This window comes from Triplophysa rosa, linkage group LG21 (assembly GCF_024868665.1).
Source record: "Triplophysa rosa linkage group LG21, Trosa_1v2, whole genome shotgun sequence".
Taxonomy (NCBI): Eukaryota; Metazoa; Chordata; class Actinopteri; order Cypriniformes; family Nemacheilidae; genus Triplophysa; species Triplophysa rosa.
The window spans coordinates 10,249,211-10,262,413 of NC_079910.1; the positions used below are offsets into that span (position 1 = coordinate 10,249,211).

The 13,203-nt window shown below is 41.8% G+C and overlaps 1 protein-coding gene across 5 annotated transcripts in view; it reads right to left on the minus strand.

The window, feature by feature from the left end:
* The window catches only part of rerea (arginine-glutamic acid dipeptide (RE) repeats a), a 152,342-nt gene that overhangs the window by 65,807 nt on the left and 73,332 nt on the right, over positions 1-13,203 (minus strand). For all 5 annotated transcript variants that reach the window (XM_057363528.1, XM_057363526.1, XM_057363529.1 and 2 more), the window contains one exon: positions 3,530-3,600. In XM_057363528.1, the coding sequence (XP_057219511.1) occupies positions 3,530-3,600 (71 nt within the window). The remainder of the gene's footprint in view (positions 1-3,529; positions 3,601-13,203) is intronic.

The window sequence follows — 13,203 nt, forward strand, 5'->3', positions numbered from 1 at the left end:
GATACATTTTTTCAGCTGTATCGCCTAGCCCTATCCACATCCCTTTAATAATGGATTCAAAATAAGCTACTTTTAACAACTTACCCTTCAAAAATAAATAATGCATAAATGACTCCACTAATCAATCACGCATGCACATTCCTAGCACTTACAGGGCAAACCAGGATCCAATATATCTTACAAGCAACAACACGGATGAGCATTGATTAATGAGATGGATAAAGCAGTTGAAGAGAAAGAAAAAGAAGATCGTAAGAAGGGCCACTGACGTCCTTTTCTTCCCTCTTGACATTTACTGCCATCAGACAAAGACTTCATGATCTGCACTTAATTAAGGTAAAGATAATCACAAAACATACTATATGTTATTCTTGGCAAGAGCAGACTTCTGCTGCCCTCAGCACTCTTCCCAGCAATCCGATTACAGGCTGCTTGGATGCCCGGGCTCTGGCACGCACTCGCTCTCCCCCATCTTTTTCACTCAGCCCTGCACCCCATCCTCCCCCATTCAGCTCCCGTGGCTGTCATAGCCTGCCCTGCATCCAACCCCCCACCATCACCACCTTAGCCGTTCAGTACTATTAACAAAGCCCCCTGGGGCACCTCCACACACTCCACAGGCGAGGCGCACAGGCAAGCTGAGGGACCTCTGGGCTAATTGCCTCCTGCTGTGGGGAAGTAGCCATCAGAACGGTCGTAATGTGCTTATTTGCTTGTGACGCAACTTTATCTCAACGCTGAGATCGTGAAATCTGGCGTGGATGCTTTTGGCAGCTCTCGAGCAGAGGAGGGGGGAAATAAATCAGGAATTTCATTGGCCTGATAAATACAATTCAATCCAAGAAGGTTTTGCTGTATGAGCAACACGTCTTTTGGAGATTCAAGCGTTTTAAGCAGCTGATTAATAATCTATGCAAAAAGTGTCAGAGCGGATTGTGATCCTCAACTAGAGTTTCTGCCTCTCTCTCGCCTTTTTTTAATTGATCAATTAACGGCATGTAAAACCAAGCTGGCGCTATGACGTAAACATGTGTGAGCTAGACGGGGCTTTACTAGAAAATATCTAGTGCTGTGCTTCACACAGGCTAATTAAACTTGTAAATCTCTGTGTTGGAGGCTGGTTTTCCTATTGAGCAAAAAGAATGAACAACTCCAGGCATTAAATGTAAAATCGCCAACTGTCAGCACATTTTAGGGTTGTTCCGATACCGATACTAGTATTGGAAATTCCTCCGATACCACATACAATTCTGGTATCGGAATCGCGAGTACTTGAATCCATGTACCGACCCGATACCAATTTCTTAAACAGGACCGTTATGCCCGCTAGCTTTGCTTAACGCTGCAAATGGCAAGCCTTCTTCACTGCTCAGAATGCAAACACAGAAAGTTGTGCTTTGAAGAAGAAATGAAAATGTGCTAGGGACGTGCACGAATACTCAATCCGCAATAATTATTAGAAAATGAAAAATGCTATTTGAATATTTTTATTTTTCATTAAAAAAACTGCATCTCCACAAGTTTAGAATTGTCTTGTCTTATTTGACGCTTCTTCACTTCATCTATAATGACTTTATAATGTACAGAAAATATAAAAAATAATTTGTATGCGTCCTAGATCTTTTTACAGTCAGATAGCTAGTTTAAATATTTTAAGTTCACACACGGCGGCCTGACAGATCGCGTGTTATGCTCAGCTCACATCACCAAAAATGTTTTAAAAACTGGTGAGCCACAGAATTCGTTAACATTGCATTACTTATATATACGTTGGTATAAAAATACCAACGTAGTATTAAATGATTCGATGATTAATTTATTTATTAACATAACTTGTTCGGAGCGGTTGTTCGTTTGTTAGAAATATGTTGGGCTAACTAATGCTGATTTCAATAACTTAAAACATTAAAATGTATATTTCACTGCAACTAATGTTAATAAATTTGGCCTTAGCATAAGACTGGTACCTTTCTCCATACCTAAAGCCTGTATTTTCCTCCTGAGAACTTCAGGGTCGTCACCTTCAAGTTATAGCCTGTAAATACATCCGCACGGGTGTTTGTTTTAAAACGCGTTGAAATGCTTTAGTTAGGCTTAGTTGAATTTACTTATTGATGTTAATGTAATGCAAAGCTAAACAAGACAGACACTGACCATGAAACAACAAAGAAAACAATATTTGCGGTGGTGATCAGCAGAATTAGTCATTCTTCCTCAAATGCCGGTCACGTAATAAACAACAAGCACTAAAATGGCTCCGTCTTTGTTTTTAGGATCAATTAACAGTCGGTATGGAGGTATCAAGAAGCCTGTTTATTTGATTTATTATCAACATTATAAACAATAAAGCCAGATATTCTTGTCAGATCTGGGTTTTGTTACCGGGAGTTAGAGAAGATCAACGCAACGCATTATTCACATTCTCCGCTGTCGGCTTGTAAACTGTCGGCTTATTGAACAGATCAACAGAGTAAAATAGACCTACTGTATTATGCTTGTTTTTCTTATCAAGAACATGTTAAACAAAATAAACAAGATATCACATATATCACAGACTTTCAATGTGCGTTTTGTTTTGTATGTTTGGTTTTTGTATGATTTCGCTTCGCGCAGGTTTAAATGCGGTTTTTATGTATTTTTCTAGTTTTTCCAACGTTGTTAATCTTTTCAACATTAAAAACCCTATATACAGGAACTAATATTAGTGCATTATGAATATTTAATGATAGATATAAGCTTGATGTGAAATTGTGACTAAATAAAAACGAAACAAATTACGTATTTTTTCACTTAATTTAAATAAACGAATATTCGTTTTTTATGAGCTCAAATATTCTAATATGAAATTATTGAAAAATGCCCATCCCCAGTGCTAGCGCTGTTTGGCAGTATTTCAGAGTTGACCAACCAGCCAGTAAAACTGCGACTTAAGAAAAATAAATAATATCACTCTCAAATGTCTGTCAGATAATAAAAATACTCTCTAATTTACTGTATGTATTTGTTCATGTTTTATTAAGGGATACGTCTAAAGCACACCATAAAATAATTCTATCAATTCACACAGGGGTAGTATATACAGCTGTATACAGATACACACCCTGGTATCGGATCAGTACTCTGTATCGGCTGATACCCTGAGACCAGGTATCGGAATCGGTATCGGGAAGGAAAAAAGGGTATCGGAACATCCCTAGCACATTTCACTTCCAAAAAACCTCGAACACAAGTTTGGTTAAACAAGCATGAGCTAGAAAGACTACGGCAAAATCTAAAGCAAAGGTAAATCAAATCTCGGCGTCTTGATGTTTTAGCACTCAACACCAGCATTGCTTCTGAACAAGTGCTGGCGGACAAACCTATAGGGAAATGAATGCAGGCAATTATCCACATCAAACCTCCCGTTTGATCTTGCTTTCGATGTACAGAAAGAAATAACAAATAAAACACAATAGCGTGAGATGAGGGCATGCGGAGAGGGGGCCGTGATCTGGACAGCAGGGAGGAAGGAAAAGCAGACTCGACTCACCAGCTTAAAATCCTGAATGCTACAGATGAAGTAGGGCGTGTTCGGCCGTCGGCTCTCTATGTACACACAATCTGTGAAAGAAAATACAGAGAGAGCGTTATCAGCATCATATGCACACACCAAATGCAAAAACATGATCTCTATTATATTCATCTTTCCAAAGTCAAACCTACATAAAATAGGGTTTTCCTTTGTAAAATGCAAGTGGAATGTGAGTAATAGGATTAAAAAGCTTTTGGAAGCAGGACAGTCTGCCCTTTCCAGAACAAACATCAAGGGGAGTCCGAGAATAAAGGCCAGTAATGTTCCGACACAATTATGTGATGTTAAGGAGGTTTGTGGAATAAAGAGTTGAGACGCAACGAAACAAACAAACGACAGTGTGGTTGACCATGCAAAACGCATCCACAAACTCCATAAAATCCAAACAGTGCTAAATGGCATAACTTATCCAGTCTGCTGCTCCTAACAGAAGCTGAGTGGAGGGGCTCTGTGCTTAAATTGAATGTGACTGGTGGTATGGCCAGGTCATGAACCCTCATCTCCTTAACAAAAACATTCACACTGCACAACCCCAACAAGAGAAAGCAGTTTTAGCTGAGCGACACACACACACATACACGCACGCACACATACTTCCTTCCTCTGCGGTCAATCTGCCAAACATTTGTAGAGTGCGGGGGATGAAAAGATCACCCTCTTGTTTCCACCCGCTTTGCCACAGAGAGACAATCTGAGCCTCTCTTGAAATGGAAAATACTTCGGTGCCGTGGTGTAGCGACATCAAAATAGCGATTTATGGAAAAAACCTACATCTGTTTGAAAGAAAGGGAGTGTTTGCTAGATAAGAATCTTATTTACACGGAAGAATGAGCCTCCAGTTTGAAGACAAGCATTCTTTGATAGTTCAAATGTGTTAGGAACACAAAGAGGGCTGTGCTTGGCTGCTTAGATCACCCTCTGTCAGACTCGGAGGTGCCAGCCATTGCTCCATTCAAAACACCCATTACATTACACTGCTATTTCACACTAGCGATCCATTTAACGTTGGCACCCGAGTTGGTATGCGTGTTAGCCGGCCTGCTCGAGTCGAGATGTGGGTTGCTGTGGTTTCAAGTTAAGACAACGTGAAATCTAAATAATTGACCCTATTTATACTGTCCTGGTCTCACCATTTACAATTCATCACTGTCTTATTCTAGAAGTCAAAAGGGAATTACGAGCCCCGCCTCTAAAATGACACTTCTGCTGATGTCACCAAGGCTGCAAATGCTATTGGATAGTGTTAAAGGCACAGTTCACCCAAAAATCACTTCAAACCATTACGTCTTAAGTTTCTTCTGCAGAACACAAAAGGAGATATTTTGAAGAATGTTGGAAACCGAACAATGGCGGTACACATTCACTTCTACAAAACTAATGCAAGTCAATAGGTTCCGCCGTTCTTTGGTTACCAACATTCTTTTGGGTAAACTACCCCTTTACCTAAATAACTCTGATATTGTTTTACATTTAAGGTCTGTCTCAGTTCTGGTACACTCACCCACTTTCCGCTAATTCCTGACGGATAATATCCTGTACTACATTTTTTCTTGTTGAATATCCCGTTTGAAACAACTTCATGCCGTAACATTTGCTGCAAACATTGATTTTAAAACCCCACCTTTATACTTTTGTTTTTTCTTCATGGCTCACAGCACAGATATCTACTGGCCTGCCAAAACGCCAGGGATCTATTTTCTCTACATGAATCCACCAGCCGCGTTAAGACACTATAAGCTGCAATTCTCAAAGGTAAATCCCATAACACGACGCAAGACGTTAAGAAATATGTCATCGTTCAGATTCATCTTTTGTTCTCCCCCTGCCCCTCCCCTCCTCGTCTGAAGGTGGCGGCACAGGTCAGTCACAGCGCTGATGGATATATTCACTTACATTATCTTGTAAATGAGAAGATGAGCGAGAGCAGAAACAGACGACAGAGCCCAGACTACCTCACCAACCTATATAGCCTCAGAAAACCTTGTTCAGACCGGCTATGATAACAAGCCTGCGACTCAAAATGGCCCCTTCTGCATTCCTAACACCCCCTCCCACCCCCAACGGTTTACATTGAGCACAGCCTATTAAATATCTTTATTCCGCCTGCTACACTGAACGGATAAACGCAACGAGATCAATAACAGCACCGAGCCAAACATATAAATAAAAGATGATGTGCACTAACAGAGTTGGAAAGGAATCTCTCTTCTTTTGTTAGTAGTCGCTTTTAGCCACCTCAGCCTACGCCGTGCAAATTCATCCTTGGAATAAGTGTTCAGATAATATTTACCTCCATGCGGTTTTAACACCACAAAGACTTTAACATCTCGTGATCTGTGCTTAAAGGGGTCTCACACACACACACCGGGCGCGAGCTGCCATCCTTGCTGGTGTGCGAAAGTGTGTTTGTGTCACGCTCCAGGAGCTGTGTGTTCAGGCTGCTGGGTAACGGTGAGCCTCAACCCCGTCAACAACACACGAGTGTTAGTTCCTGAATTAGTGAGCCGGTGACAAAATGGAGTCGCCGCTGTGGCTTGTTAATCTACAACTCATGTTTTACTGTGCTGTATGGCCTTTGTTTATGAGCCAAGAAGTGTGAATAAATGATGTGCTCAGCATGAGGGCATGGAGTTATCTCAACAGACTGATTATCTGGTATATGACTCTCAACTTTAGCGCTCAGATAAGCCACATTTACTTCCCCTTTTACATTTGATTTTAATTTGAAATAAATATTTGTATTTCAAATGTCCTTCTACTTAGAATCCATGTTGCTGGAAGAATAGACAATTGGAAACAAGAGCACCCGACCACAAACATCACAAGTGGTCCCTGAAGCAATTCATATCTAAGTTAAATATGATGTTTAAAGGGATAACTCACCCCAAAATTAAAATTCTTTCATCATTTACTCACTCTCATGTCATTTCAAATCTGTATGACTTTCTATCATCTGCAGAACACAAAAGTAGATATTTTGAAGAATGTTGGTAACTAAACAACATCAGCCCCCATTGACTTCCACTGTATGGACACAAAACCACCGAAACACTTCTCAAAATATCTTCTTTTGTGTTCCACAGAAGAAAGAGTCATATACTGGGTAAATAATGACAAAATCAATATTTTTGGGTGAAGCATCCCTTTAACTAAATGAACAAAACGACATTTGATTGTAACCACTGGGAATGGGTTGGATGAAAAGCAAGCACTGTATTTTAAAACAGATCCAGAACATATTTATTTGCCAAAACAATGCCTAAAAACCTACTTGGCTATTGGTTAACGTGAACCAATATCCAGCGAAGCCCATGTGGTTTCAGTGTAAAAAGGATAGTCGTTTCAAATTATGTTTTTGTTCACGACTGCCAAGGCGATTTTTCACTTTGAAATAACGTTCACAGTAAGACCAGGGAACACGATCAAATCCAACCAGCATTCCCATGTGTTTTTAAAACATTTAATCCGAAAGGTACTTTTCTCAACCATCTGTGAAACTCTTTTCCAAACAAAAAGGTCCTCGTGAACTAAATTGCGTTTAATATTTTACAATAATGACGGCCCTCGCTGGAGAGTTGCGAGGCTGTTATTTTCGATGTGCTCTTCGAGAGCGGACCTTTAAGACTCCAATCTGTTCCGCTGCGTTCCAGCCATTTTGTGCTTTTAGAGAAGCCCCTCTCTATCAGAGAGCGAGCAGGCAGAGAAAAAGAAAAAAGAGAAAAGAGAAGGGGCGTCTGGGGGAGGGGTGTATGGGATTTGAGGGGTTGAAGTACAGGGATGTGTGCTGTTCTAGGGGCTTTGTGGACTCCCAAAGGCCACAGGTCCCGGCTCTCTCTCTTTCTCAATCTCTTTACCTGTCTTTCTCTCCCTCTCCCTTTTAGTGGCCTGAGGATAACAGAAGAGTGGGGGCTTTGCAAACACCACAGATCCATTATCGACCACTCCGCTAGAGCAGCCTGGCTTCATCCTTAGATTGAGATTTATTGAGCTGAAGAAATAGTCCATCACACACAGCGAAGCGCACGTGCACACACCCGTGTTTAAAGAAAATGGCAGTACGTTCGAAGTTGATCTGTTTCCAGCTATTATTTCTTAATGTATTGTCCCCGTCACTTAGCAACATGAATATTCATGCGGGAAGAGGGGCAGCGCTTCACCAATCCTCCTCCTCCACACTGAGGCTTATTGTTCACTAAGCCCATTCTTCTCCACCTATGAAGCGTGCCTAATTTATAACACACCTTTACCAATGAAACAGACCTGCCCTGCTTTCCCTGTCAACCTAGTTGCTGTTTTAATCCAATTCACTTCAAGGCAAAGGAGCGGGGGTCATTACCAACAACGAAACCCTGGAGATGGTTCGGTGATGTCACGGCCCCACGCAATGGGCGCTTGACTACTTAAGCATTGTTAAACCCAGACATCTCAGTGGGCCGTTGTGGTCACGCTCACCTAAAATTTAAAAGAGCAGGAGGATTGCAATAACGTGGCGACGGGGGGTCCAGGGCAGGCGCTGACTGCACACTCCACGTGTCGCATTCACACCCTTCACTTCCTACACCTCAACCTGCCTCGCTCTTGTCTCATCGTGCTGTGAAGTGCTTTGGCGCAGGTGCTTCAGTTGGCACAGGTTCCCCGTGTTAGGAAGAACAGGTCTGTCCTAACCTCGTTCATCCAATTTACACTGGCGCTAATTTCCTTTGCCGTGAGTCCTGCCCCTTCAAACACACATACGCGCTCTTTCCATATTAACCCTGTCTAGCTTGCAAGTTTTTGGCCCATCTCAGACCAGGAGATTAATACCTCCAGCCCGAATTGAATCAAACCTTGTATGCCATGTCGTGAGAGTAGCAGGCAGCAAAAGCAGACTCCCCCGGGCCGGGAACAGAAGCCGCCTGACGAGTACAGCACACTTAGTGTGTAGCAGTTTTCTAATTTGTAATTGGCAGGTGGTTCGATTTCACAAAGCCTTCTCCAGTCTCCCTGTCATACAATGCCGCTCAGAGGGAAATTTCTAAATAGATCTGGCTCTTTTATTTCCACCTATCGACTTGCTACGGATTTCTCTGCCCACTGTATGAAATCCCTGAAGAGTATTCTAAAAGGAAAATATATCTTGGCAACACTTAATTTTTTATTTGGGGTATAAATTGATGTTTTGCTGACGCTGGCAGATCACACAGATTCATGTTCGTATCGAGGTCTCACTGTCAACGTGAAACAGCATTAGCCTAATTTACTTACAAAATGAACGTTTAATATATATTTTTAATTAGAATTCTGGGCACAAGAAATCTTAAAGGGATAGTTCACCCAAAAATGACAATTCTTTCATCATATAGGTTTGGAATGACATGAGGGTGACTAAATGACTTCCTTTCTTCTGCGGATCACAAAAGAATATATTTTGAAGAACGTTGGTCACCAAACAACAATGACTTCCATTGACTTCCATTGTATGGACGAAAAACACAGACATTTCTCAAAAGATCTTCTTTTGTGTTCCACTGAATAAATACACTCATATATGTTTTGATCAAAATGAGGGTGAATAAATAATGACATTTTTATTTTTCTGTGAACTACATGAAGAAAAGAACAAAATGCTACACAAGTGTAAAACACAGTCCTTTAATAGAACCAGTTGATAATGATTTGATTCAGACAGCAGAGCTTCCGTTTGATCCATAGGAGATGGTGTCCTTGACTGCCACTCTACCCACTCCTGCTTTTCTTCCTCCATCTCTCGTTCTGTCTGTCTAAACCTTAAGACAGCTGGAAGTATAGTGGAAGACATGCATGGAAAAGTTGTCTCCCTACATGGAGTGATACTGTGTCTCTTCAAAAGAGCAACAGGAAGATGAAGTCTGCCGCTTGATGACTCACTCAGGTGGTCAAGTGCTGTTAGTCTCACCTCGCTGAATAATACATGACTGGGCCAAAAGAGAGACGGCTTTTTTCCCTGGACAACAAACGCGGGAGGAGCGGAACTTCACTTGACTGACGGACTGAACTATTTTTGCCAAGGTGGTGTCTGTCCATTTTCACCCAGCAAAGTGTACTGTGTGTTTGGCTAGAGGGCTAGTGTTTCTATAACCCCTAACAACTGTATCCGCTGACAAACATGAAACACACACTGAGCTAATACTAATCGTGCAAAACTGTGAGCGGACAAAAAGGCGGTCTTGAAATGACATTAGCGAGTTGATGAGGAACCGCAAAGCTCTGAGCGGAGGTGAGGACGACGTGTTGAAGCTCACGGGGGAGATTTCAGCCTCGCTGAATGGACTGTGGGCTTTGGGTGGCTACGTAATTAGATGACAGCTGTCCAGACACCCAGAGGCAGACGGGAGAAAAAGAGAGAAACAAATACAGAAAGAGAGAAAAATGACTTTGGCAAATTCTACAACCATACCTCCACCTCATTTACAACCCCAAACACCTACAGACATGTATAGCCTGCATAAGCCCCCAAAGCTGCATTCCAACAAAAACTGAAATGTTCCCCACCCCACACACACAAAATTGGTAAAAAGTGAAACCTGTTCTTTTGTATTGAATAAAATACATTTTATAACTAGCATCTTATCTTGTCGGCCATCTTGACTCGTTTTCACTGAGCTGGGCACAATGCATTCTGGGATTGCCTTTGCCATGAAGAACAAACGCGACACGGCCCTACCTTTTAACATCAGGATGGCTAAAAAGGTAGGCAGTTCTATAGGTTTTGAAACACAGCTATAATGATCTCAATAAAGCCCACCCCAACCTCAGCAGAGCCCACCGTGGACATCCACCTCTCTTTACTGTCAGTTTTCTCATCACACTAGTGGGAGCGGCCTTTCCTGCTTGATGAGCTCTCCATTTTAAAAGCCAAACGGCAGCCGAGGATACAAATTGCTGTCACAGTACAAGGACATTGGTGCGGCTCTGTGTTGAAAAGACGGACTGCAGACAGCCACGGTCCAGGCTTGAGTATTGATCTCATGTGTGTATAATCTCCCGGCTGGATCCATAAGCTGCCTGTGTGTAGCGAATATCCGCAAAGCTACAGGGAGCCTGGACACGAGAACGCCACTCAAAGGCCTGATCGATTCAGCCGCTACACTCTTCCCCTCCATCCGAGCAGCCCTGCCTGCAATACCAATACCTCTCTCTTGTCTTCTCTCCACGTTTTTTTGAGCCCTCTCCTTCCTTCCTTCCTCTCTCTCCCTCACTCAAGCACACTCGATCTCTCAAACGACACGGCCGTGTATCTTTCACCGTGAGCCTTTTCATTTTTTCTCCGACATCCTAATCAATGCACACTAAGCTTGCTATAAAAACGTCAGTGGACAAAGAGCGCGCGGGGGAACAGAGGATCTCGATGTCGGCTTTTAATATTACTCCATCTTATCTAGTGCCCGACGTGCGGTTGACTCTCTCCGGCCACAAAAGCAATTTGTGTCTCGTTTCAGTTCCTCCCTTTTCTTTCTCTCTGCTTTGGTCACTCGCTCTCATTTTCCACTGGCTTCTCGGCATATTTAATACCCACTCCAAGGGTGGCCGGTTTTACATATTGTGTGTCGCTAGACAAACATAAAAGGATTTAACATTTAGCAGGGCTTAATCCAGCACAAGCTTTGTGTCTACTTAAGCCTCTCGAATCAAATCTGATTGCAATAAGGCTGCAGCGACTGACCGCCAACAGAACGCAGTACTACATGTGGCCACAAATGCACATTTGCATAAAATGCATCTACATGAATGATCCACATCAAATGATATTCACATCAACAGTGCTAGCCATTCTATATAGGATATTAAATACTAATTGCAAGACTTGTTATATAAAGACTGTACGAATAAACAAATGATATGAATCATATAACAAAATCTTTTGCAGAATTTTCCTTGTGTTTGACAAAGCTATAAAGCTTTACAGCTGTCTCCTAAAACACGTTGACTTCACATCTATACACCTTTATATTCTCCTCACCGACACTGACAAACATCGAACAACATGCCTCAGATATGTCTGATTCAATTCACTCTTATCTAAAAGAGAGCTGCAGCGCTCTCCAAGGCAGAGCAAGGGCGGCTCGGCAGGGTTATTACAGAAAGAGCTTCAGTTGGAGCAACTGTGTTTTCAAGGACCTTCAGCAGATAATGCCTCCAACTCTATTCCACAGGGGCAACGGCTAGAGGAGGAGGAGGAGGGCAACCATCAGCACATTCTCCTCTCTGCCCCTCAAAGCAAATACTAGGAGGAGGAGACTGGAAATTACACATTGACTATCATTTTCACTGTCTTCCCATTAAATAACTAAGCATTGGCAGCAGGCTACTGCTTGACCTTTCTGTTGCTGCTAAATAAATGAAAGATATGGCAGGGATGATTTAGAACTACATACGCTTGGCAGCTGCGCTACGCAGGCGTGCTTTAACCGACGCTGGAGAGTTGACATTTCCCCCTAGTCTCATGTACAACCAATTTCTAAACAGCAGGTGAAAAAGAGGCCATGTTTACAGCGCAGGAAAAGGTTATTGCTCTGGTCTAGGCTCAATCTTAGCGCCTAATAAAGACCTAATATGGACCACTTTACTTATTGTTGCCGTGCACAGCGAAGACCAGGAAGACTGTCATGTGTACTTTGGCATGCAACGTGTAAAAATGAAAAATAAGCTTTTGCACGACGATTCCTTGTGTATTTTCATCAAGACGCAGTAAATGAACATAGCCAAGCCCTGCAGCCAATATAAAAATGTCTTTGTTCTCAATAAAATTATAAATTTAATAAGTAAAGCCTTGTGGGGCTTAGGTGGCATGTTTATCCTACACTAAACTACTTTTTTTGTAACGTTATTAAAAAAACGGCAAAAAAGCTAAAATAGCAGCGTGCCTACTTTGTGATGTAAGAACTTATTAATTCTGACAGCAGTAGGGGTGACCCCGACTAGTCGAAGAAGCAGCTCGTTCCGCATGCACCCGCAGAGGACTCGTAAATGAATATGTAAACCGTTTCTAAACATTTGTCACTTACTGAACGTTTGGGCATATACAGTAAATATGAATTAACACTTTGTCGGTAAATGCAAGTAGTTCGTTTCTTAGACTGAACTTTGCGCTGCATGATACAAAAAAATAATAAAGTAATATAACCAAAATCACAGCATCAAGCACAGACTTTTGGAACTTGGCATTCTCTCCGTCAGGAGGACGGAGAAAGAGTGCACAGGAAAAAAGGTGAAAGGGACTTTTTGACTGTTTAAATGGTTAGACGCTTTATTACATTCCTCCTTTACGTGCGGTAACTTTATTGGTAGTTTATTGGTAATGAATGTGCTGTATTCCCGTTTGTAAAAAATAGTTTTGAGGCGAGATCTGGTCTAGTATTGTATGGCACAGCACTGTTACGTGATGTTTCAGGGAAATGTCTATTCATTTTACTATTTGTGGCTTGTGTTTTGAATATATGTTCCCCTGCATTTCAGACATTTTACCTAAACACATTTATTTTGCACATTGCGACTTGATTCTGTCTTTTTAAAATTATTATAAAGGTATATTCTGTTCTAAACAAATTCTGTAAATTAATGTTTGATTGTTTTTTGGTGCATCAATGTTGCGCTGCACTTTGTGGTGTACCCTT